The 25,213-nt window shown below is 41.7% G+C and overlaps 1 protein-coding gene across 7 annotated transcripts in view; it reads right to left on the reverse strand.

Moving 5' to 3' along the window:
• Positions 1 to 205: 205 nt before the first annotated feature.
• MAP7 (microtubule associated protein 7) overlaps positions 206 to 25,213 on the reverse strand; it is a 176,605-nt gene continuing 151,597 nt past the window's right edge. For 5 of the 7 annotated variants that reach the window (XM_042987205.1, XM_042987202.1, XM_042987206.1 and 2 more), the window contains 11 exons: positions 24,706 to 24,833; positions 18,980 to 19,095; positions 18,362 to 18,645; positions 16,192 to 16,453; positions 14,907 to 15,081; positions 14,561 to 14,662; positions 13,972 to 14,022; positions 13,799 to 13,856; positions 11,285 to 11,387; positions 2,111 to 2,334; positions 206 to 375 (listed from right to left, as the gene is read on the reverse strand). In XM_042987205.1, the coding sequence (XP_042843139.1) occupies positions 365 to 375; positions 2,111 to 2,334; positions 11,285 to 11,387; positions 13,799 to 13,856; positions 13,972 to 14,022; positions 14,561 to 14,662; positions 14,907 to 15,081; positions 16,192 to 16,453; positions 18,362 to 18,645; positions 18,980 to 19,095; positions 24,706 to 24,833 (1,514 nt within the window). In that variant the 3' untranslated portion in view covers positions 206 to 364. The remainder of the gene's footprint in view (positions 376 to 2,110; positions 2,335 to 11,284; positions 11,388 to 13,798; positions 13,857 to 13,971; positions 14,023 to 14,560; positions 14,663 to 14,906; positions 15,082 to 16,191; positions 16,454 to 18,361; positions 18,646 to 18,979; positions 19,096 to 24,705; positions 24,834 to 25,213) is intronic. The other 2 variants (XM_042987204.1, XM_042987203.1) reach the window with 2 other exon arrangements.

Raw genomic sequence — 25,213 nt, forward strand, 5'->3', positions numbered from 1 at the left:
TTAAAGACCAAAATATTTATGTGAAAAATCATGCCTAGTCAGCCCATTTTTTAAAATAGCCAAATGTTCTTGTCTTTTAGAGAATGCAGAAAAATATTGATTTGCTAAGAAGGAGCACACTGGAAAAAGCCTTTGTAAAGTACTGAAGGATAAGGAAAATTTCTTTTTCTCTATTGGCGAAAATTATTAGAAAAGCTATCCAGTCTGTTGTCTTTAGCTGGCTTTAATAAAGTCTTTTCAAAAGGATGGTCAAGAAATCTTTAGAAAACTGGAAGATGGGGATGCTCCTTTATAGCATGGAAGGAATTCCATTAATTGTAGAAATTCTTATTAAATTTCTGCTTTGGTTCTTCAGAAGAAATGCTCATATAACTTCTATATGAGGAGACAGAAAAAAAAAAGCAAATTAGTACTTATCTGAAATCTTACTTAAAGAATACTATCACAATATCTTACATTTCTAAAACTACTATGCTTTTCTAGATATTTTCCTGTATAAGAATAGGCGATTTTTTTCAAAAAATTTGTTATTATTAACAAATTCTACCACTAGCAGGAAACACGTCCCTTTCTTTACTTGAACTTAGACTATATCATTTACTTTTCTAAATGACATACATCAACCAACTGTACTTTTCTTTGAGGTTAGGGACTTCTATTCATTGGTCTCATATCCTCAGTACTTGATGCTTCAGGCTTAAGGTTGGAGGTTAAATAAGTGTTTGTTGAAAAAAACAGTCATGACCCCCAAAGAACCCTCATACCATTTCAGATCACAGACACTGGACCACGTTCTTATAGAAGTTACAGAAGTGTAAGAACAGTAAGAATGAAACGACAGGTAAATCAAAAGGTGAGTTAAGGCCCGTCACACGAGGCAGCAGGTCATCTGGATGTCCCTCCCCCTCTACGTATCTGTGACACGAATCTGTGACACGACAAAGTGGGAAGCTGCATCAGCAGTACTAACATACCAGCAATCAGATTATTTCCACTGGCTTACGAATCAGAATGTCAGACCTGGAATGGACCTTATAGCTTCCTTTAACAATCTAGAATAGTGGATCACTAAAGTGAAATTATACTCCCAAGGGTAGTATATTAGAGAAGGAAAAAAGACTAGCTTCATTTGGACAGATGGTTCAACACTGCCTTTTCCAGCCAGATAAATTGGAAAATATTTGTCGCAAGGTCACAGACAGAATCTAAAAGACACAATAATTTGGCCACAAATAAGTCTGAATCTGGCCAGGTCTGTTCATAAAAGTATGAAGAGATGGTGGTCGATACATGAAAGTGATCTGCTGGGAAGAGAAACTGGAAAGAACTCAAATAGGTTTGAAAAGAGACAGAGCTAGGATTATTCCACCTATTTTTGAGACTGATGAGACTGTGTTGTTGAGCTGCTGTGACTCCTGAGTTGGTAACTTTTGATGTTGCTCCTTATTTCTTTGCATCACATAAAGCTATTGTTCTTTTTGCACAAAGAATTCAGGTCAAGTATGAGTCCCAGAGATGGTATAAGAGAGTCATTGGTAGTTTCCACAACAGCTTACAGTCATTCAACAAAGGAGAGAAGACCACTGGGCTCATATGCCCCTAGTTCTGAATAAGTGTCCAATTTCCTAAAATCTAACTATCTTATGACACTTAAAAAGGACAACAGTGTATCATCCAAGCTGCTAAACCTGAACAAGAGAAAAAATGGGAGAGGATGACAGCGATCTTCATATATCTGAAGATCTGGGAAAGATGGAAAAAAAAACACCAGTTGGGGTAACTAGGCCCAATGGTTTCTGTGTTATGACCAGACATTAAGTGGTTGTCTTTGTGAAGCATGTTCTGGCAATGAGTGCTGTTGGGCTGTGAGGACTGCCTGTGAGAAGTTGATGGACACCCAGTGGGTGCTGCAGACTGGATTTGTGCTACCAGGTGGGAGAACGAGACAGGCCCAAGAAGTTGCCCAGTCCAACTCAGAATTCAGTTTCTATGATCCATATACAATCTTTTCCATGTGGTCCCGCTGCCACATGTCAACAGTCATACTGCAGAAGGTTCATTCCCTCACGCAGTGTCACATATCTGTGATGGCTATGCAAAGCAAGCTTACCTGCTGTCTGTTGTGTTTGAACACCATCTACCTGAGGCAGGGGCCCAAGTGTCCCTTCATCATCAAAGGCCAAAATTGGATTCAAAGGAATTTCTGGGCTCTCACTGTTGGCGACATCTAATCTGGATGATTTAGATCCAATGGGTAAGTTTATAATTTCCTCAAAATTTTCATTCTGAACAGATACTCCATTTTCACTTGGTTGTTTTTCCAAATTGGGAGTACTAGGGGATTTGAAAAATCAAAATTGAAAGGAATTAGCATTAAAATTGGAAAACACATTTAAAAAAACAAAAAAATATTTTATAATAAATAATTTTAGAATCAAACGTTAGACGGATTGACCATATCATTCACAAAAATGGTGAATTTTGACATATTTATATTTGACATTATTTGTAAAAATCTGTTCTTTTTGTTACAGAAATTTATAAAATGGAATAATTTATCACTTAGAATAGATCATTGTTTCAACACACATTTAACAATTTCTACTGCAGGCATTTTCACACACCTTTGTTTGATAAACAGTAGCCCTTGTTAGGTTCTTTACTTCAAAGATGAGGGGATTATAATTTCGGGATAAGGGGGATAATCTGTAGAGTCACAGAACTACTGAGACATGGTCCAAACTGAATGCATGACCTCCTGATCTCTGGTCCTGTGTTTTGTTCATTATGCCATTTTATATACTACGTGGCTATTCAAATTCTAGGTCTTCCTGGGTAGCTCTGGCTTGCTAAAACATGTACATAATTTTATAGGTAAATTGTTTAAGACCAGCCTAACCGGAATGTGATTCTCATTAATTCATGCTTAATATCTTGGATCTATTTTTGAGGTACATTCAATTGGCCATCAAATCCTTAATTTTCTACCTACAGTTTCTCTTTGTTTTTTTTCCTCTCTTTAAAACCTTCAAAACCAAATTGAAAGTCTTTTATATGTTCATTATTATGCTTTATAATGCAGTAAAAACAATGCCTATGCAAATGAATGCTATCTTTTTTTTTTTTTAATTTTTTTAACGTTTATTTATTTTTGAGACAGAGAGAGACAGAACATGAACGGGGGAGGGCAGAGAGAGAGGGAGACACAGAATCGGAAGCAGGCTCCAGGCTCTGAGCCATCAGCCCAGAGCCCGACGCGGGGCTCGAACTCACAGACCATGAGATGGTGACCTGAGCTGAAGTTGGACGCTTAACCGACTGAGCCACCCAGGCGCCCCAAATGAACGCTATTTTAATTGTTCACTTTATCTGAGGGCAGCATTAAACATAATATTTGCAATCTTCATAATTTGTTCAAGTGTGCAACTCAAAATGACCCTATTTGAGGTGCCTGGGTGGCTCAGTTGGTTAAACATTCGATTCTTGATATTGGCTCATGCTGTGATCTCTCAGTCATGGGATTGAGCCTCACATCGGGCTCTGTGCTGAGCACGGAGCCTGCCTGGGATTCTTTTTCTCTCCTCCCCCTCTCATCCTCTCCCCTGCTCTTGCACTCTCTCTCTCAAAATAAAGAAACATTAAAAAAATGACTCCATTTGACAAAATTCTAGAGTTAAAACTGTCAAATGGAAAATGAAAAAGACTAAGAATATGAAGCAAAAATTGTGAAGGTTTTTACTTCTAATACATACTGATCATCAACTGAATATTTACCTATAGAAAGAGGTCTATGAAAAGAGGCCAAAGATCAGAATAGCAGATGTGTAGTATAGTGCCAACTGCTTGAACTTTAACATGTCAATTCATCTCTTTCTGTCTCCTTCCTAAATGGTAACATAAAGCTAACATACCTCAAATTTTTCCACTGCATCTTTTTTTGAGGAATCTGCTTTCTCCCCCCTTATTGAGGAAACAGTTTACCTAATTGGTGAGAAATGATGATTTTGTGGAACACATTCTCAAGCATTTCTGATTTAGATATTTTGGTATATTTTTGTTAATCATTAAAACTTTTCTTCTTGAGAAAAAAAAAAAAAAAGCCTGTCCTAAGTGTCTCACAACGTTATTGTAGGGTACACTGAAAGTATTATTTATGAGACGGTGAAATATAACATAAAAACATTATACAGACTCAGAGTATAATGGTGCTTTTTTGCTATTTCACCAAGAAGGCTTGTATCACTGGAGTCTGCAGGAGTGTGGGTGCGCGCGCGCGCGCGCGCGCGCACACACACACACACACACACACACACACACACACACACACACTTCACATTGCTGTTCTAAGTGCTTGGCCAGCCACCACACCCAGCCTCCAGGTTCTTTCCCAACACAAAGGCTTTCTGTAACCGGGGCAACAGTTTTGGTTCTCGTCCCAAAGAGATTTTCAGTAGAAGTTTTGGCAAAAGATACAGCAGAGGGGTGTGTCTCCAAGCCTCGTTCCTTGGTCATCCGCGCCGTCACCTTCTAGGCTTGCGTGTGCTAACAGGTGAACTGGCAACACTAACCCAGACTTGAGTCAACAGTTGACTTCATTTTCCCCTCCCACTCCTAGCTGACCTCCACACCCATTCTTACTTGTTAGCACAACTAGAGGAATGATTGTGCTATATGCTTTGGATGTCCAATTACTAAATGTTCAAAAGACACAGTGACCAGCAGAAACGATAAAACTGAAAATGAAGTCACTGGCGTTAGGGAATAGGCATCTGTATGTCCTCTCAGGGTAAGATCACCAGCTTTTGAATTCTTGTTCTTTGGTTATACTCTGGCAGCCGAAGCTGGGTGCAAGAGTCTTGAAGGCTGTGTACTTTGCTTGGTCCGTCTAAGATCTACCTGAAGAGGAGGCACCCGGCTGGCTCAGTTGGTGCAGCATATGACTCTTGATCTTGGGAGTTGTGAGTTCAAACTCCACGTTGTGTGTAAAGATTACTTAAAATAAATCTGCCCAGGGAAGGGGGCTAGGTTCATGGTAAAATCTGACAGTCCATACAGCTTACTGTAGCCAGGACCTTATTCTTTCTTAACATTTATTGTCATGTTATAGCAAGTAACTTTAAAATTAAAAGTGATACATTTCTTTCTGTTTGAATGACGGGTGTGTGGCAATGTTACTTTCCCTTTAGGGGAAACTAAAAACAATTATAAACTCCTAAGATTGGGAGGAAAAGCACTAGGTCAAAAGTCAAAATTATTACAAATCATTTAAGATAGAAGGATCATTCTATTGAAAAGACAGCCCCCAGAGCCAAGAACAGGCATGAAATGTCTTCTGGGTATTAGCAAGGTAAGACAGTGGCTCATGAGAATTTTTTAGCTACTAGAACAGATTCTCTGCTGGGGTTAGAAGAATATATCAGAATGACCTGAGAAACTTAAAATAATGTCTGTCCTCCCTCCTCCACACTCCATACATACTTGTACTCACAAATTCATCTGTATCCTCTGTTTCTTGTTCCAAAGCAAGTTTGTTATCCACAAATAAATACTCTCCTCCATCCTATGGGCTCCCCCTCTATTAATACTCATTCTCAAGAACTAAAAATGGTTTCTGGAATAGGAATCATCCTGCCCAGGCTCCTTTATTTCTTTGTACCTTTAAAAGCTGGCCAGAGTTTTGGTAACTCCAACCCTCTTCAATTTACCTACTGTCAGTGGGGATCCTGTTGGGCAAGGAGAATTGTTTTCAGGCTTTAAAAGCACTGCACACCAAAGGCTGAGAGCAGGAGAAACCACAGGGGCCAGAAGTGTCACTCAGGCCCCTTGAGGCTGAAGGAAGGTTCAGGGTGTTCCTGGTTCAGGGTTTCTCTGCACCAGGAACTGCTGCTACTCCTAGTCCTAGCTGCTGGAAAATACTAGGAGGACACTATCATCCCAGGGTGCTTCCAGACCGTGTGCTGACATATCTCCAGGGGGAGATGGGGGTGAATATAACCCAGTTTACCGCACTCATTTATTTTTCCTGAAGAGAAGGTAAACCAATGTATTAGGTAGCCGAGGCATTAGGAAAAGTGAAACTCCTCCGATTCTGAACTAAAAATATTCATTTTTAGGACTGGAGTTTTCTACTGAGAATAAACCCTGCTGCAGTGCTTACAGCATTTGTTGTGATGGATTTCCACAGAGGGTCACCCAGGTCAGGTTCTTGGGAAGGGACCCTGGGAACCTCCAGTTAGTGATTTAACTCACTAGTGAGCAGCCTGGAGGGATCTATGACTTTACTTTAGGTGCCTAGTAAGGTATTTTATAAACATATTGACGGATTACAAGAATTATGGAAGGCTTCATTGACCGTAATGCACTCAGGTAAAAAACAATGACTTGGGAAGTGATTTCAAGGTGGACTTGAAACTGAGGGTAAAAGGGAACATCCATGGATGCAATTTGTTTGTAACTTTAATGACAGGATTTCAGAAGTAATACTGTTTAAAAATACCAGCCCCCCACTGAAGCAAAGGGAGTGTGAGCGGGAAACTGTCTTATAGGGAAGAGTATGAAAGGTCAGTACGGGCAGGTCCTTCTCCAGGCAGGAGAGTCTCAGTGGCAGGTAGCCTCAGGGGTCAGTGCTAACATTAGTTGTATAGTAACTGGACATGTAGGAGGTAAAATTTAAGTATCCAGGTCATGTTTATTCTGGGAAATGTAGGTTGTAAGAATAATCCCTTGAGGACAACGGGAAAAATCATTAAATGTAAACAACATAAAAGGCAGTGGGTTTAGAGACCTGTAAACTGAACCATCCTCAGAAGATGAAGACCTGTCTATCAGTCACAATGGAGGTGAGAGATCTGGGAATCTCTGTAAACTGGATCTGGGTGACACTGATTCCTCATGTTTTTGTGGTTAAAGAAAAGGCCAATAAAATGGGAGGCATGAGAAGGTGTGCTATCAGACACAATAAAAGCATTTTTTTATAACATTACGCTGCAGCTACACCAGTGTTTGATGTCTTCTGGACACCGTACTTGAGAAGGATAAAGGTAAAATAACATCTGACATTTGTATAGTACAACAGCTTTCAGAGCGCCTTCACAGACAGTATTTCATTGGACCCTCCAGAACTTTGGGGGGAAAAACCTCTTCGTGTCCAGATGAGAAAACTAAGTCTTATTTAAGTAGGTTAATCCCAAAGTCTGAGAACAGAGATAAAACTAGGGAATCCAGCCTGGGAATTTTGGTTCTAAAGCTCGTCTTCCTCAACCTCACACTCATGCTGAAGAATCTCCAGAGAAATAGGACTAGAATGACAAAGAGCTGAGGAGGAGCCTTTTTTAAAGACAAGGTAAACTTGTCAGGTATTGTTTTCTTTTGCTTTTGCCTCCAAATTCATCCTTCATTCCTGCTCTGAAACTGGGTGTGGGCCCTTGAAAAATTTTTTTCTTTTGACGTTAATTTATTTATTTAGAGAGAGAGAGAGAAAGTGCAAGTGGGAGAGGGACAGAGAGCCAGGGAGAGAGAGAGAATCCCAAGCAAGCTCCACACCGTCAGCGTGGAGCCTGACGTGGGGCTCGATCCCACGACTGTGAGATCGTGACCTGAGTGGAAATCAAGAGTCAGACGCTTAACAGGCTGAGCCACCCAGGTGGATCGGGGTCCTTTAAATAATCTTCCTTTGCCAGCTGGCACAATCTTCAAGCTTCGCCACTTAAGGCTGCTGGAGAGACGCTGGGCGAGGAAAACTGTGCTTCCTGGTTTGGTTGTGCTTGCTCGACAGGCTGCTGCGGGACATGCAGGTGGCATTCCCAGTTGTCTGCCCTCCACAGTGCCATGAGGCTTCCTCAGCACCCAGCCCAGCCCCGGCAGCAAGAAGGGCTTCTCCGTGCACCTACCTAGGGCCGACTTGTGGTAGACAAGTCTCTGCCTCTACTGAGACACCTCTTGGTGAACAGCCTCCCCAAGCATTCTAGAGTAGATATCTGCCAAGTTCCACCATCAAGATACACGACAACTTCCTCACCATCTAGTGGGTCACGGCCATACCTTCTCGAACAAGGTCTGAATGGAAGCCATGGTGCAGGTGACTCTTCCTTGGGTATGGCCCAGGGATGTGGCTGCTCTTTATACCTGCTATTTCTGTATTCTTTTTTTTTTTATTAAAAAATTTTTTTTAAATGTTTATTCAATTTTGAAAGAGACGGAGCATGAGCAGGGGAGGGGCAGAGAGAGAGAGAGAGAAAACTGAAGCAGGATCCAGGCTATGAACTGTCGGCACAGAGCCCAACGCGGGGCTGGAACGCATGAGCCGTGAGATCATGACCTAAGCTGAAGTCAGAAACTCAACCGACTGAGCCACCCACGTGCCCCTCCTCTACCCTTGAGTTCTCTTGACTTCCTACTAGCAATATGTTGTTGCTCTAATCCCAAGTAACAGTTAACTATTCTTGATGTTAAACTTTCCTATTCAGATTAATCTCGCTGGTTTCTCTCTCCTGACTGATATACTAGCTGGACCCTGACTGATATACTAAGCACAGTAGGGATATTCAATTTCAAAGATGAAAGAAAAAAAAAAGAACGGAAACAAAACCTGTAAAATTACAAAAGGTATGGAAATTATGAGAAAGGACTTATTCCCTAAAACCTAGTTTTTGACAACTATGGGTCCTAACCTTGAAACTGCACATAGGTTAGAAAAATAAAAAACGCTTCTTTCTGCACTTTTTGTTACTAAAAAAGATGATGCTAAGTGAAAACACAAATTGTTTCAACATCAGTGTGCACAAATTCAAGGAAGATAAATTTAGAAATAACTGAGAGAATCAGAGTTTCTTGGGCTGCATCTCACACACTCTGTATCATGCAACAGGAAACAACAGCACATTAAACATCCCCTATCGGCCAGAGTCGTTCAGAAATGGACTGTGTTCATGTTTTCGTTCTGATAAAAATTTTTTAAAAAGCCCCCAAAGAATAGTCTGATCATCTACACAGCAGACTATCATAAAGCTGAGTTTTACACGATTTTAGTGCTTCACTTTGCACTTTGTATTTCAGAGCATACTGTACCACATTATGTGGCAAGGGCTGATGACAAATGAACTGGGTTGAACTGGGCATATAAATATTGGGTCGGTGCCAAGTAAAAGCCAAGTGACGTCATGGTACACTGTATGAAAAGAGATTTGAGGTTTTAAACCAGTTTAAACCAGTTTAAATCGGGTGAAATAAATGCAGAAGCTCACGGTAGCTAAGAACATCCCTCATGCCAATGGGATCAGTCAGTACCACATGTATAAATGTCGGCTTAATTTCAGAAAAATATTCGTCACAATAAATGACCTCTTTTAATTTGAATAGCCTTGGGCTAGTAGCGTTATTTTTTGTTTTGGCTTTCTAAACAAATACAAGCTATTAACATTTTAAACCCAAGTTTATCTCTGTGAAAATAATAAAGGTACCTCTTATATAACTGGGAATCTGCTAGAATTTTTTTCCTTAAAGGGCAGGTACACGGGGGGCCAATGAATTTAATTGGTTAAGGTCATTCTAGTATTATATGCTAATGTTCATAGCTGATACTAATCAGGACCTGCCTATATTATTAGGTGACAGTGGAAAAGTCTATGCTTATATTTTTCCTGATGGTTGACAGGGATCATATCATACTACATGTATGACAAAGGACAGTGTGTCACCTGGGTGAAGAAGGATGACATCAGTAAGGTCATATTGCTATACTTTTTAATTATAAACTGTTGCTGTTCTGTGTGCAGAGGCTAAGAGAAAATCGAATTTTATCTCTATCTCAGTCTACATGGTACAATTATGTTTCAGGTATTTATATACATAATGATTATTTACTTGATGATTTTACCACTGAAAAAAGTCAGCTAACGTGCAAACTATTGTTATTGATCAGATAAAATTATCAGTGGCTTACTAAACTTGTTCCTTATCGTAATAATGTGGTTCTCCCTGTGGTACTTTTTATTCTTTCATAAAAGTCTCCTTTTTTAAAGTAATGAGTTGAACATCATAAATTATAGCGGCTGGGGATGCATATTTTATTTGAAAATCAAGCTGTAACTAAAAGAATAAAGTATGACTTAATATATATCTTGGGTAATGACAATAAATTTATTCAACGTAGTTGAAAGCTTATTAATAAGATCTCTCTTAGGAAAGTTCTTCTCTTTGGTATTATAGTGGGAAAAATAAAGATTTTACTGTTCCAGAAACGTATCAATGGATGTCTTATGACTTATGAACACCTTAGATGTCTGTCTTAGGATGACTCATCTTTTCATTGCTGCCAATATTATAAAATGTCGTGCAATGTGTGTTTTTAGATTAAGAAAAAAATTAACTCGAAGACCTTCAATTCTCTGATGGCAACAAAGACTCTGGCATTAAAGACAGGATAACTTATATAATATAACTAAGTACATTAAAAAAAGTCATAGCTGAAATTTTTGAACAGTATTACAAATATTTCTAAAATTTCTCTATGATGAGTTTTAGGCCTAGGCTAGGATCACCCTGATTTTTCATTTTTGAGAGTGCTCTTATGATGCTGTCGATATAAATGCCAAAGAAGAGAAAGGCAATCTTTTTTCAACCCACAATTCTTTCTTGACTGTTGTTAGGAACCATTTATTTCTTCTATAAGAAGCCCTACTACCAATATAAGAATTATTGGCATCGAAATTATTTTACTGGAGAACCAACTGTGAGTTACTAGAATATTCTGTATGGTAAAAATACAGCAGTTATATGCCATCAAAGGATATGAATATGGTCTAGATCATGTTAAATATATACAAACAAATTCTTCCCCGTAATCTTCTTTAATAGGCACACACAGACCTGACTATCCACATATATTTTTTAATGGCTTATTTATTTTGAGAGAGAGAGAGAGAGAGAGGTGAAGAGAGAGGGAGAGAGAGTTCTCCAGCAGGCTCCACACTCAGTGCGTAAGATCATGACCTGAGCCACCCACCCACAACCATGAGATTATGACCTGAGCCTAAATCAAGACTCAGACACAACCCACTGAACTACCCAGGCACCCCAAACCTATCATATTTAAGGACTTCAGTAAAAAGATATTTTGCCTTTTTCTGAGTATGGAATTACCAGCTCTACCCAAAGTTAATGAACCCAAATAAAAATAAATCTTTATGTTAACATTTTGGAATTCCGTCAGGCCTAAGAAGTTCTGGTGGGATTAGTGCTCTGCTCTAATGCGAATCGATAGAAAAGACCCGGTTGTCCAACTCACCTCTCCACAGTCACTTTTGATTGGCGTGAGGTAACGGCATGTGGGCTGGCCACTGGTTCTCCATTTCCTGAAGAGTCTGTCAGACACGGAAGGGCAGATACCACTGAACATAACAGCAAAGAGGATGGGACAAAGGGTTACTACTACTCTATGGTCAAACCCAAACCCCAGGAGCCAGCATGCCTGCATTTATCTCCTGGCTCTGCTACTTACCACCTGTGTGACCTTGGGCAGGCCACAAACTCGGTGCCTCCCATTTCCTCCCGGATAAGAATACCTACCTCACAGCACTATGGTGAGAATTAAATGTATTAACATATGCGGAGTACTTACGACAGTGTCCAGCACGGTATGAGGGTGGCAATCAGTGTTGGGTGTTATTTTTGCTTGCACTGAATAGACTTTGGACAGAAAGTATATAATGTTGAAACCAAAGCAACTGGTGAAGACAGCAGTAAGCTGACTGATCAGGCTGACAGTGAGTATCTTTAGATTTGGAGCAAATCACCATGAACTACCTCAAGTGATGAGAAATATTTTTTTAAACTCACTTTAATTCTAGGTGCACTTAGAAGATAAGGGTTTCACAAACGGAAGGCCAGTGAACTGTACCTAGCTGTGCCACCTCTTCATTCAGTGCTCCACTTCGCAGTCCAGCGTAAGCCAACAATATTGATGACAGACTCTAAGATCTGGGCCTGGGTTCCTTAAAGTCTTGTAAACCTTCATAAAGGTCCGAGTTCCAAGGAAGTCTCATTTCACAGCATAGCACGAGCTCAGTAACGCCGCTAGAGGTACAGGGAGTCTGATAACTGAACTTTATTAAAGATGCCAGAATTTGCCAAGTTGGTAGTAGGCAGCCTCGGAGATTACCGATAGGTCTGAAAACTCACCTGCCTGCCTGCCCTCGAATTCTCTTTGGAGCCCTGGCAACAGCATTCAGCCCTCAACCACACATGGGACTGGACAAAGAGGAATATTTGTTAGCCAGATAAACCTCAGGCCCTTTTAGCATATGAACTCAAACCAGACTTATTGTGAGTGTTGATAAACACAGGATGATTGGCAAGTTTCACCTTCCCTCTTGCCTTGGTGGATTCTCCAGCTGAGGTACAAAGAATACTGAAAGAATTGTTAAGGGAATAGCAGGAAGGGGGAAGACGGAAAAACAAAAAAAAAAAACAAGGAAGCTGGCCATGCACGAACTACAGCATCAGCCCCTCAAATAACCCTGCGATGGTGCAATTTACATCCTAAAATGCTCATTCTGATGACTCACTGGGGGTTACGCCTTCATAGGGTCGCCACGTATTACAAGATTTGCAATAATGCAGTGGGGTTAATAGGCGATCACAAGGGTTATCTTCCAAACAAATATAATTAGGGCATCTTTAAAAACCATGAAAAGTCTACTATGAAGGAATCATGAAATCATTTGATTAGTCCAGTCTTAAAAGAAAAAAAACAGCAAAGGAAAGTGGGGTATCTCTGGTCCTTTCTTATCATATTGATATTGCAGATGAGGAAAGAGGAAGGCTACACGATGGGCTCTCTACCCACCACCTGTATGTACAATCATGAAGATGATGTGGGATCACAGAGGAAGAGTTATGAGCTTGCACTTCAGCGCTGGGAGCTGGGTTGGTCACGCTGCTCCTCAGGGGAAGGGAACTGGCCTGGCCTGGCCTGTCCCACGGACTCCCAGCACCTGCAAGGAGGCCTGGCACATGGCAGGTCTCTGGAAATGCTTGCTGACTCCAAGATAAAGCACTCAACCTCACAAAGCTGCAGTGGAAGTTCAACAAGAAAATGTATGCAGGATGTATACATCCTGGCACAAAGAGGCCCCTTAATAAATACTAATTGAACCTGGGTACTAACACACTAAGGCAACTTTTATTTAAAGCAAATTTCTTTGAAAATCACCAAGAAATTAATGATCTCTGTCCAAAGCCTATAGGTCTCAACAACTTTCTAATGAAATTTTAGCAAATTTTTAATTTTAACTCTATTCTGAAATCAGAAGTTTAAAATGCATAAATTCTTTTTTGAGAACTGCTGTAAATACAAGTTTTCAAAATGTGTACGTTTAGAGTACTTAAGAGCAAATATAAATACATGCTAATTTAGCAGACAGTAAATGATAAATGAAATTTAGTTTTATGACACCAACAAAATTCTTCTCATCATGTGTGTATATATATTTATGTGTGTATACACACAGGGATATACAAATATATATCCACAGATATGGATACTTATAATGTGAAATGATTTAAGTTATTAAGCACACCATTAGAGTATAAACTAATATGACAAAACATCTGCCACAAATACAAGAGCGTTTTCCATAAGGGGAAAATCTGCGAACTAGATGACACACACCTAAGCTTCTGTACATCAATGAGTAACTTTTTTGTGTGTAACCAATCAAGAAATATCTCGAGCTCTAGAGAGTTAATTCAAAAACTCTTGTCTACATTTGAATTTATTTGAATTCACTGAAGCAAATACCTGTTTCTCCAGTGAGAGCTCCCTTGGTTATATCTCCGTTTCTCTGATCAACAGTTTTCTACAAAAAAAAAAAAAAAAAAAAAAAAAAAAAAAGAGATTTTTTTAATGTTAAAGTTAGAAGTGAAAGGAAAAAAAAGTTATTAGGAATAGTTTAAAAATGGCCATCTCAGTACCTTATCTGTAGGTTCTGTTCGTCTTGTTCTTTTCATAATCTCCTCAAGTCGCTACAAGGAAGGGAGAATTGAGCAAAAGGATCAAATCCAGAAAGAAGGCTAGCCTGGCACATTTCACTGACTAAGCAAATGGGTCATTAAAACACGTCTGTTACTTTGGGTAATTATAATACACACTGCTTTGGCCTAATTGGCATTATTCACAAAGCTGGAACTGACTGAAGGCACATGAATCAGAAGGAACTGTTTACGGTGAGCGCCCCACTATGAAGACTGAGTTCTTTGGAGGAGATGATGAATCCTGAGAGCTACCCTACCCTTGATCCCAACAGACTCTTACATGGTCCACCTTCCTCCTGCCCTGTAAAGGAACATTATAACCTTTATTTATTTACAAAGCTTTCCTTGCGGGGAGGGGGGCGAATTCATTACTAAAATGTCTCGTTAGTGGATTAAACAAGCAGACCACGAGCAGAACACACGTGCTTTCTGAGAGCAGTGAGCTAGTGTCTGGGTCCTCCCGTGGCTTCAAGTCTGGGGAAGAATGGGCACAGTTAGCATCCCAGGTTTCCGCGTTAGATGCAATCACCTTCTTTCTTTCCAGGCGCTCCTGCTCTTCTCTCTGGAAGTGCTTCTCCCGCTCCTGCCGAACCCTCTCTGCTTCCTCCCGAACGCGAGCTTCTTCTTCCTTCTGGAAACAAGAAGGCGGCCTGTGCTTCTGGGCAGCAGGGTTGCTTGCTGCCCCCATCCCTGGGGTGGGGGTGGGGGTGGGGGTGGGGGTGGGGGGGTGAGGAGGGGGCTCCCGGAGGTGGGGGCGCGAGGGTGCGCGGAGAAGTGCAAGAGGCGAGCGCGTGCACGAGACGGGGCGGGAGGACTTGCACCCCCACCCTGGACACTCTCCCCCCTCCCCAGGGCCCCGCCGGGCGGACCCCTACCTGCTTCTGCGCGCGCTCCTCGCCCTCGCGCTCGCGCCGCTCCCGCTCCTCCTCCGCTCGCCGGCGCAGCTGCTCTTCCCGCTGCCGGGCCTGCTCGGCCTCCAGCCGGCGGGCCTCCTCCTCGCGCCGCGCCCGCTCCTCCGCCACCTTCTGCGCCAGCTCCTCTTTCTTTTGTCTGCAAAAAGACACGCGAAGGGGGCTCCCTGGACAGAGGCTCGGGTTTGTGGCTCCCGCAGGGGCAGTCTGTTCTGTTCTGAGGGCTGGGGGGATCTCCACCGGGGACGCTCAGCGTGGTTCGTGGTCAAAACGTGAAGCCACCCTCCATGCTTCATCTTTCCGGCCTTGTAGTAAACAGAAGGAAAACGAGACCACTAGTATTTCGAGGAGCGCTTGTTTTGTGGACGTCCGTGCAACTTAATTACCCTTAAAGGCCGAGACTTGTTTAATCCACTAACGAGACATTTTAGTAATGAATTCGACCCCCTCCCCGCAAGGAAAGCTTTGTAAATAAATAAAGGTTATAATGTTCCGTTACAGGGCAGGAGGAAGGTGGACCATGTAAGAGTCCTGTTGGGATCAAGGGTAGGGAACGTCCAAGATCGCTGCCAGCACAGGGGCTGTGGTCCTCCCCACCCCCCCACGCCCCCAAGGTGCTGTTGTGCTTATTTGAAGAACAATTTGCATTGACATTGGGTTTTTTTAGCCCCAGGAGGAGGCCAACTAAGCAAACTGTCCCTCCAGCAAACTAGCAGGCAATCATGTGGACACTTAACTGTCTCACCCAGCTACTCTGAGAGTTCTATCTAGAAGAAAACATCAACTCTTACTATGTAGCTTTAAAACGATAATTAGGAAGATAATAAGGAAATATGGAGATCAGAAATATGTTCAGTAAAAAAAAATCAGGGTACAGATGTACCTCCACTGTGCTTAGAATTATGTAAATAGATGCCTGTGTGTACATACTTATGTACGTTTATAAACCTGCACACTGTTCAGAGACTGGAAAGGATGATCTCAAATCCACTCTTCCAATTATTGAAAACTGGTAAGATGATGGACAGATTTTTTTCCTTGAAGCCTTTCCCCATCAGTGTTGTGGCACTGTCAGTATGATAAGAAAATGTGATTTAAAAAAAAATCACTTAGCGGTCAGAGACACGATTGTGAAGCAGCTAATCCGTTGACCATCATGACTGCCACCACCTCTCGTCCCTCAGACAGAAGACTTAATCCCAGGTATCCCTAGGAGGTCACCGCTCATTGAGCACGGTCACCGCTTTACCTTTCCAGCTCTTCCCTCTCCCTCTTCTCCCTTTCCTCCTTCTCTCTCTGCTCCCGGGCCAGCCGCCTCTTCTCAGCTAGCAGCCTCGTGGCCTCTTCCGGGTCGGTGGTGCCCGCAGAGGTCTTGGGAGAAGCGCAAGCAGTCACAGTGGATGGTGAGGCTGGGGCTGAGGCTGGGGCTGGGACCGGCGCTGGAGCGGGGGCGGCGGGGGCCACGGCTGGGGCTGAAGCAGCTGTACAAACAGGTACAACGAGAAAACCAACTGGAAACAAAACCCAAAGAACAAAACAAAAACTAGCATTCCCCACACCCCAGGCCTAGAATTCGTCATTGTAAAAGAAAAGGGAATGTTTATTACCGTGTGTTCTCATGGTTTCACCGTATTCTGTTTGTAACCAAGCAACATAACAAAAAGGTGCGTGTGTAAGTGAGCCATCCTACAGGGCTGACGCTCTGTCACCAAGTCCTATTTTTATACAAGTTCATCAGTTAACAACATGTATCGAGTGTGTACTCGGTAGAGAGCCTCATGTTAGGTTCTGTGGGAAGTTATACCCTGAGCAAAAAGATGAGATCTTCCATTTGCCTTTCGTTACATTAAAAAGATTCCTTCTCTTAGTGACTATTCATTACTAGAGGACTAAAGCCTTTCTACGAGTTTCCTCAGCGTCTCTGCCACGAGCCCAGGTTCAGGCTGGGAAGATGACACCTGACGAAGAGGTCCCTTTTGTCTACCCACAGCTGTCTCCAGGTCTGAGGTGGGAGGAGCCATAGGCCTCTTCAGGAGCCAGTGCTAGTATTCCCATACATTTGGGCTCCACTGTCTGTCCTGATGCCAGGATGGAGCACAAGTCCCATGGCCTTATTCAGATTCAGGAAACGGCCGAGAGAGCTGATCCGGGAGGGAGTCCACGCAGATGCACCTGCTGTGAGATGTGATCTCTAGCATTCTAGACCCTCCTCTCAAGATTCACCTATCTCCTTCTGCCCCTACTCATTTTTTCTTTGTCCTCAGGGCACTTTTTGGCCTTTCTCTTCTACCCCTTTCCATGCAAACAAATACTGGACTCTTCCATTGTCTAATGACACTGTTGCCTGTCTTGAGTCATCTATTCTTGCTTTGCTCCTACCACCTACCTTCAAATTAAGTCTTAAGGAGAAAACTTTTGAACGAAGACAATTTTCAACAAGAAATACTGAATTCCTAGTTCTAGGTGATTTTTAAATTCTAGATAGTATCTGGTTTCGCCTGGTAGAGAGGAGATCCATCGGGTCTTCTGAAACAAATTCTGTCAAGCAAAGAGGCTAGCCAGTGGTCCTGAAACTCCCGTAGGCACAGGAAAACTGCCATTCTGTATTTTATCTGGCAATCCTGCACCGGAATTGATGGCTAAGCTCGGTGTCTTTCTGACTCCCTGGATCTGGCATAGACTTGGATTCAGTAGGTCTGAGGTAGGACCAGGGCTCTGTACATTAAAACATTATAGAAATCGTGGATCAAAAATATTTCCGTAAGATCTTCCTTCTCAAAGGTGGAACTCACACCCTTCCCTTGAGTGTAAATTGAACCCAGTGACTTGCTCCTAATGAATAGAAGATGACCGAAATTGTGACTTCTGTGTGTAGGACTTCTGAGACTAGGCATAAAAGGTGTGGCTTCCTCGTGATGCTCTCTCTCAGATCGTGCTCTCTGGGGAAAGCCAGGAAGTCCAGCGGATGGACTGTAAGGATATCAAGTAACCCAGGTTCATGTGTCATGAAGTGGAGCTCAGCCATGTGTATGCACCACCTGCCAACAACCCAGCTGAGCTGCTTCCAAACTCCTGATCCCAGAATCTGTGTGACATGACATAGTAACTGCTGTTACAAGCTGCATAGTTTTAGCAAAATTTGTTACACAGCAACAGATAACGAATACAAACGATCCTGATGCAGGTGGTCTGAACACCACATTCTGTGAAACACTGGATTCAGCCAAAAAAAAGGAGTCATAAACTCTACCCGAATTAATATACTATGGCTCCAAAAGTAGGATTTTGATTGGATGATTCTTTGTATGTAAAACAAAATCACACTTAGGAAAAGTTCGCAAAATTAACCTCAATAAAATTTCCAAGTCCCCAGTAAGAGCAAGCACCCCACACTCCATCGCAAGTCAGCTGAATCTTACCAGGAGCAGCCTCTGGTTTGACAGGTGTCCCCTCTTCAACTGTGGCTTCTTCCACCTTCACTAAAGGTGCTCTGCCCTTAAGTGATGGCTCACTGGCAACTTTCTGGGGTTCCTTCTCGGGTTCTTTTCTCTCAGATTCCACTCTGACTTCTCTCTTGACAGGGCGGATGTTGCCAGGGGATGGGGGCCGGACCTGGGCAGGGGTAGCTTTGACTGATCCGGGAGGCAAGGAGGAGGCTGGTCTGGGTGTGCCAGGCAGATGAGGAAAGGACTTGGATGGAAGCCTGGGTGACAAACAGTGGCAAGAGAACGGGAGACATCAGAGTAGGCTTTCCCGAACCTTCCTTGCCTCACACTTCTACCCCATGATAGTACTAGAACACCAATAAGGAAAAGAAACGAAGATATTTAGCTGTGTGTATTTGTTTTTTATGTAGCAAACACAAAAATATTCACTCTAGACTCTTTCCTGTTTTCTTTTTCTTTTCCTCCAAGGAAAAAATATTATTCCTGACGTCAATGCCAAACAGTGTGGAAAGAATAGTTTCCTTTCAGAGAACAGAGGCTACAAATTCTTCAACATGGAACAACCCAGCCAGCTTCTTAAATTTCGCTTACCAAAGTCGGGAGGGCCCTGGTGATCTTACTTTGGGATGAGATGGAGACAGAGCCCTCCGAATGCCACACGTGGGTTGGAACGGGAGGTTTTCTCTCTCTCTGTCTCTTTTATAGCCCTAAGTTCAGAGAAACACAAGAATTAGATTTTGCTATAGGAGTGGGACAATCCCATTCACAGTATTCAATAGTGGAGCCACAACCCATTGAGTGACTTCTTGGAAATTTTCCAACCTTTGTCATTTATACCCATTCCACTCCCACAAAAAGCCCTTGTTAGCTTAACACTGAATACTGTCAACTGAATTAACACAATCTGACACTAATAATAAAGCTCTGGATGTCTGATCTGGAGTTATAGTTGTTTAAAAAAAATAGACACTTACACTCTTAGAAAGCACCTATATATACTTTGTGCCTAAAATCAGCTGGGGCAAAATCTCTCACTGTCTGGTTCAAACCACACAAATATCAAAATTAACATGACTTCCATTCCCCTCTCCCCTATCTTTTAATTCTTTAGCATTTTTTTCTTTTTTTCCACCTTGGAACATGGACATAACTGCAGTCTTTTTTTTTTGTTGTTGTTTAAATAATACCTGTCTGCTACATCAGACATTAATATATTTTCCCCTTTATACTGATACTACATAAATAAGTCCTTTCTCACCTAATGTCCTCTTGCTCTTGAAGGAAAAGTTATGTTCCAGGTGAAGAATTCTAGCTATTTTTAATCTTCTTCTTTAGGGATAAAATTGAAATGGCAGAGTGGGTCAAAACATTATCCCTTTTCTAGCTGCATCCTATAAATTCAGCCAGAGAGTGATACCTTTTCTAAGTGGAAATGAGCAAAGGGAAACCCAGAGTGTTCCGATAATGTATAGTTAGCCAAGACAAAAAGACCAAAACAAAACAAAACAAAAAACAAAAAACAAAAAACCACAGAGCAAGAAAGACTGATTCTAAGTATCTGAAACTTGCCAACAATGTTCTGGCCTGGGAATGGATACTCACTGGATACACCTGTGCAAGCACCTGTCAGTCCTTAACTCTGTTAGGATCCTTGCAGGAAAGCAGACTGTGAGAGCCCAAGGAAAGGGACAGAACTTTATCTTATCTCGCCGCAGGGCCAAGAAGCTGGTAGTGTACCTTCTCTTCTTTCTGCCCGGTACCAGCATCAACTCCCCTCTTCCTTCCTTTCCCACGTTTGTTTCCCTTCAGTGTCCCTTCTAACTGCTCCTCTCCACTTTCCTTAGAAGCATTCTAGTTGCTTGACTGGGCTGTAGGCGGGGGAAAAACATGAGTATCAAATAATACTCAATGTCTTCTCAGGATTTCTAAATAAAACAAATGAAGACTGGGGCAGGAACAAGTTTTACAAGATGTGTGCCAGCTCTATATCACTTGTGGCTGCACGACCATCCTTTGCCCCCATTTCTGGTCCCAGAAGGTGGGAGGTGAGGGCTCAGAGAGCAGCTGTAGTCCTTGGGCACGAAAGTGGCAGCCGGCACATGGGACCCTTCTGGAAGGGATAGAGGGTGGCAATTATGCCTTGGGAATATCAGTGCCAGAGTGGAAGGCCCGGGGCTCTTCCCAACAGAAGCTGGGGTTATGCACCTCAAGTAGCTTTTTCCTTTTTCTGGAAACATTTAAATGTGGTTGAAGTCAAATTAAGGAGAGATCTGAATGGGAAAATAAGTCCGGAAGTGTAGCTCGTGATGCGGGGGATACACGGATGAATTTCATCATCTGGGTCTTGATAAGACAGGCATTGAGGGAATGAACCTACAAAGACCTGTATAATCCTTCTTTTTGCATTAAAAAAAAAAAAAAGTCTTCTTTTTTTAAAGTGGCATTGAATGAATTATTTCTTTCCTAAAACTGACCACCTTAAAGGGGTAGGGGAAACAGGGAAAGAGCAGGTTAGAAAAATGCCCCATACTTAAGATAACATCCTCTCAGGCAGGTAGATGCTTTTACTCTCTTAGTTCTTTTAGATGTCTTTTCATTGGTCTGGCACCCAATCACCTATTTGGGGACCACACGTGTAAAGGCATTCCTTATCCTCGTCCTGATCTGAGTTAGTAGCCAACGGTCTATACAATAATCTTCCCTGTTAATAATTTCCACAAGGCTACACTAAGGTGGAACGCACAGCAAGGTGCCCATGTCAATGGTGCTGGCAAGTTTCCCAGCAGGACAAAGACTTTCATTTTCCAATTAGAGTTAAGTTTAGAATACAAATAACTTTCAAGAGAGAATACAGACAAATACTCCAAAGCAGACTGAAGTCCAATAGAACTTTCTGTGATGACTGAAGTAATCAACATCCATGCTATCCAATATACTAGCCACGTTTGGCTATTTGAATTTAGGTCTAAATTAACTAAAATTAAATAAAATTGAAAATAAAATTATGAAAACAGTTCTATTTGTAACAGCATCAAAAAGAATTAAATACTTAGGAATAAACTTAATCAAGAAGGCAGAAGACTTGTACACTGCAAAACAAAAGAAATGAAAGATGACAAAATGGGAAGACATTCTATGTTCACAGACTAGATAGAAGACAGACTTATTGTTAAAATGTCTACACTTCCCGAAAGCAACTACAGAGTCAATGCAATCCCTATCAAAGTCCAATGTTGTTTTTGCAGAAATAGAAAAATTAATCCTAAATTCATATGGAACCTCAAGGTACCCTGAGTAGATAAGACATTCTTGAAAAGGAGGAACAAAGTCGGAGGTCTTGTACTTTTGGTTTCAAAACATAATCAAAACAGTGTGGTACTGCCATAAAGATAAGCATATGGACCAATGAAATAGCCCAGAAATAAATCCTTGTGTATATGGTCAGAGGATCCTTGATAAGGGTGCCAAGACCACTCAGTGGGGAAAAGATAGTCTCTCCAACAAACGGTGTTGAGAAAACTGGGTATCTACATGCAAAAGAATGTAGTTGGACTCTACCTCACACCATATACAAAAACTAACTCCAAATGGATTAAAGACCTAAATGTAAAACTTAAAATTATAAAATTCCTGCAAGAAAGTTGAGGAAGCTTCGTGACATTGTTTTTGGTAATGATTTCTTGGATATGGTACCAAAAGGCCACAAAAGCAAAAAGAGACAAATGGGACTACATCAAACTTAAAAACTCCCGTGCATCAAAGGATACATATAATCAACAGAGTAATAAGGTAACCTACAGAAAGAGAAATATTTGCAAATCATATATCTGAAAAGAGATTAATATCCAGAACATGTAATATCCAGAATATGTAAATATCCTACAACTCAACAAAAAAAAATAAAGATTAAACAAATTAAAGAATAAGAATAAAAGATGAGCAAAGGACTTGAGTAGATATTTCTCCAAAAAAAGATATGTGAATGGTCAACAAGCACATAGAAAGATGCTCAGTATCACTGATTGTTAGGGAAATGCAAATCAAAACCACAGTGAGATAGCACCTCACACACCATTATGATTTTCACAAGAAAATGACAAGTGTTGGTGAAGATGTGGAAGAACCGGAACCCGTCTATACTGTTGGGGGAACGTAAGTTAAATGGGGCATTGCTATGGAAAACAATATGGCAGTAGGGCAAAATATTAGAATGACCACAAAATCCAGCAATCCCACTTCTGGGTATATATCCAGAACAACTGGAGGCAGGGTCTTGAAAGAGATCTGTTACCCACATATATAGCTGTGCTATTCATAGTAGTCAAGAGGCAGAAGCAACTCAAATGTCCGTCAGCGGATGAATGGATTAACAAAATGTGGTGTATATGCGTGTGTTTGTGTATATGCATACATACATACAATGCAGTTTTATTAGCCTTAAGGACAGAAATCCTGTCACATGCTACAACATGGATGGACATTATGCAAAGTGAAATAAGCCAGTCACAAAAAGATAAATACTGTATAATTCCATTCGTATGAGGTATCTATACTAGTCAAATTCAAAGAAACAGAAACTGAAATGGTGGGTTACCAGGGATTGGGAGAGGAGAAAATGGGGAGTTGTCCCTTAGTGGGTATAGTTTCAATTTTTCAAGATTTAATAAGTTCTGAAAAATATACGTAATATTACTGAAATGTATACTTAGAAACGGTTAAGACAGTACATTTTGTTATATGTATTTTTTTTACTGTAATTAAACATTTTTAAAAAGGAAATTAAATTTAAAATTCTTTGTCATTCTCACTAGCCACTTTTCAAGTGCTTCCATGACCAACTGCTGCTGGTTGCTCAAATGAATTCCACAGTGCAGCTCTGGGGCAAAAGTGACTTGTGAGTCACTTTCCGGAAATAGGTATTTGCCTAAACATTTGGTCGTAAAGAGATGAAAAGACAACCAGTAAGTCAAATATAGAAAGAGGAAGGCGTTAAAAAAAATTAAAAATGGGTGAGAAAGTAGAGTTTCTGGATCATGTGACGACAAATCCCTCTCATTTAATCTGTTGGCCATGGGTCAGCTCTCATCCTCCCCTCCTGGTGTGTTATGTTGTGTTTTTATCCGCAGCAAGGTATTTTTCCTTTGGTAGGTACTTTTCCCTCTCCAATAAGTACTCAACCTTTGGGGCCCAAGCTGTTTACCCCAACTATTGCTTTTTATCCACAGCTAGGCACTCTGAAGCACCCATGCGCTAAGGATGAAAAACTACCCAGACATCAAAGGTAGTTTCACCTTTAGCTTGTAGGGCTGGAAGTCTGACTCAATCATGAATTAAACACTGATTCCTGAAAGCCTGGGGCTTGAAAGAAAACAGCCCGTAGGCAAAGCCATCGAGCTCTCACAAGCCTCAAATTATCCTCAAACAGCTACACAAAATCCTTTTAAGTGTCCATCGGCTTTATAAATCTGAACTGCTCTGGGAAGTTAAGGTTTTAAAAAAATCGTTCAGCCTTTCATTAAACAGGTCATGGTATTACTATGGGAGAGAGGCAACGAGGTCTTCCGGTTGACTGGGGAGTCCTTCAAGACTACAGTACAATCACTGAAGACCACACAACAATGTCTGCTCCTTTCAACGGATACTAAATAGCACAGAGTTTGAGGAAGAAAGATGCATGGAGACATACGAGTTACCTCATTGCATTTATGGCATGAAATTAATTAGAGGTGAACATTAATGTCAGCTCAGCCACCTTGCCAGTAATGCCAAGTACAAATTACATTCTTCACTTGCAAAACAAGAGTCTGTAACACAGCCCAGTGGCCTTTCAAGGATTACTTAGCAAATCACTAGTGTCTTCAAAATACTTTTGTCACTATATTTTCAGATCTGGGCCTTGACAGGGAGGGATGAGCTAGGCAGACAAAAATTCTTTACTTTGCTTTTTGGTGAAGCACACTGAGAGTTCAGACAGCTTCTGGATATGGGGGCTTAATAACACGCAGAGGCAGGGGCCCAGGCTCTTTGACCTCTGTCAAAGGGTTTCTTACTTTCAGGAATGTCAAAGTGCCCTGGCATTGCACTGGTTTGCACGGAGGCACCCGTGTGCTACTTGGGCCAATCGCACAAACTTAGACAAAGAATGGTTTTCATCTTCAAGTTCACGTTTTTAGGGGGAACAAAACTCCCAAGTGGAGAGAAAGCATGGGGACACCACTGCCCAGGTGTGGGCACCTCCCACTCTGACACCCACACCGCACCTCAGGGTGGTGTCCACTCCGCACAGACATGCCTGGCTGTTTCCAACGGCTACTCACCACTGTGCCATGAACAGTCCTCCTTCGCGCAGAGCCCTCTGGCGGTGTTACCAAGAATTTGGGTCGATCCGTCAGATTTCTAGAGTGTGCAGCTTTGTAGGGCATGATGTTGATGGGGCTGCAAGATGCTGAACGAGGACAAATGGGGATAACTAGGGTGCAGGTGATTGTTTTACACACAAGAGTGCCAGAGGAGCAGGTGAAGGAAAGCCAAAAGCAGGTTCAGGAAAAGGAGCAAAGCAGAGGTAGAAAGAAAAGTAGGGAGAAGATGTTATTACCTAAAGGTGTCCAGAGCCTTCATATTCAACTCTCCTGACAGTCCTATCAGTTTACAGTGTGTCCAAAGAGAAGCCATGTCCAAGTGAAAAATCTAGACTGTATAAGCTATTTGGCTATTTAGACACTGATTAAAGACGCAGATGTAATCTCATATAGAAAGCAATGGCCTTATCTTCCTATGAAGTAATGGTTCTGCTAAAATGCTACATTAGTGACAGATAGCTTTTAT

This window comes from Panthera tigris, chromosome B2, assembly GCF_018350195.1.
Source record: "Panthera tigris isolate Pti1 chromosome B2, P.tigris_Pti1_mat1.1, whole genome shotgun sequence".
NCBI lineage: Eukaryota > Metazoa > Chordata > Mammalia > Carnivora > Felidae > Panthera > Panthera tigris.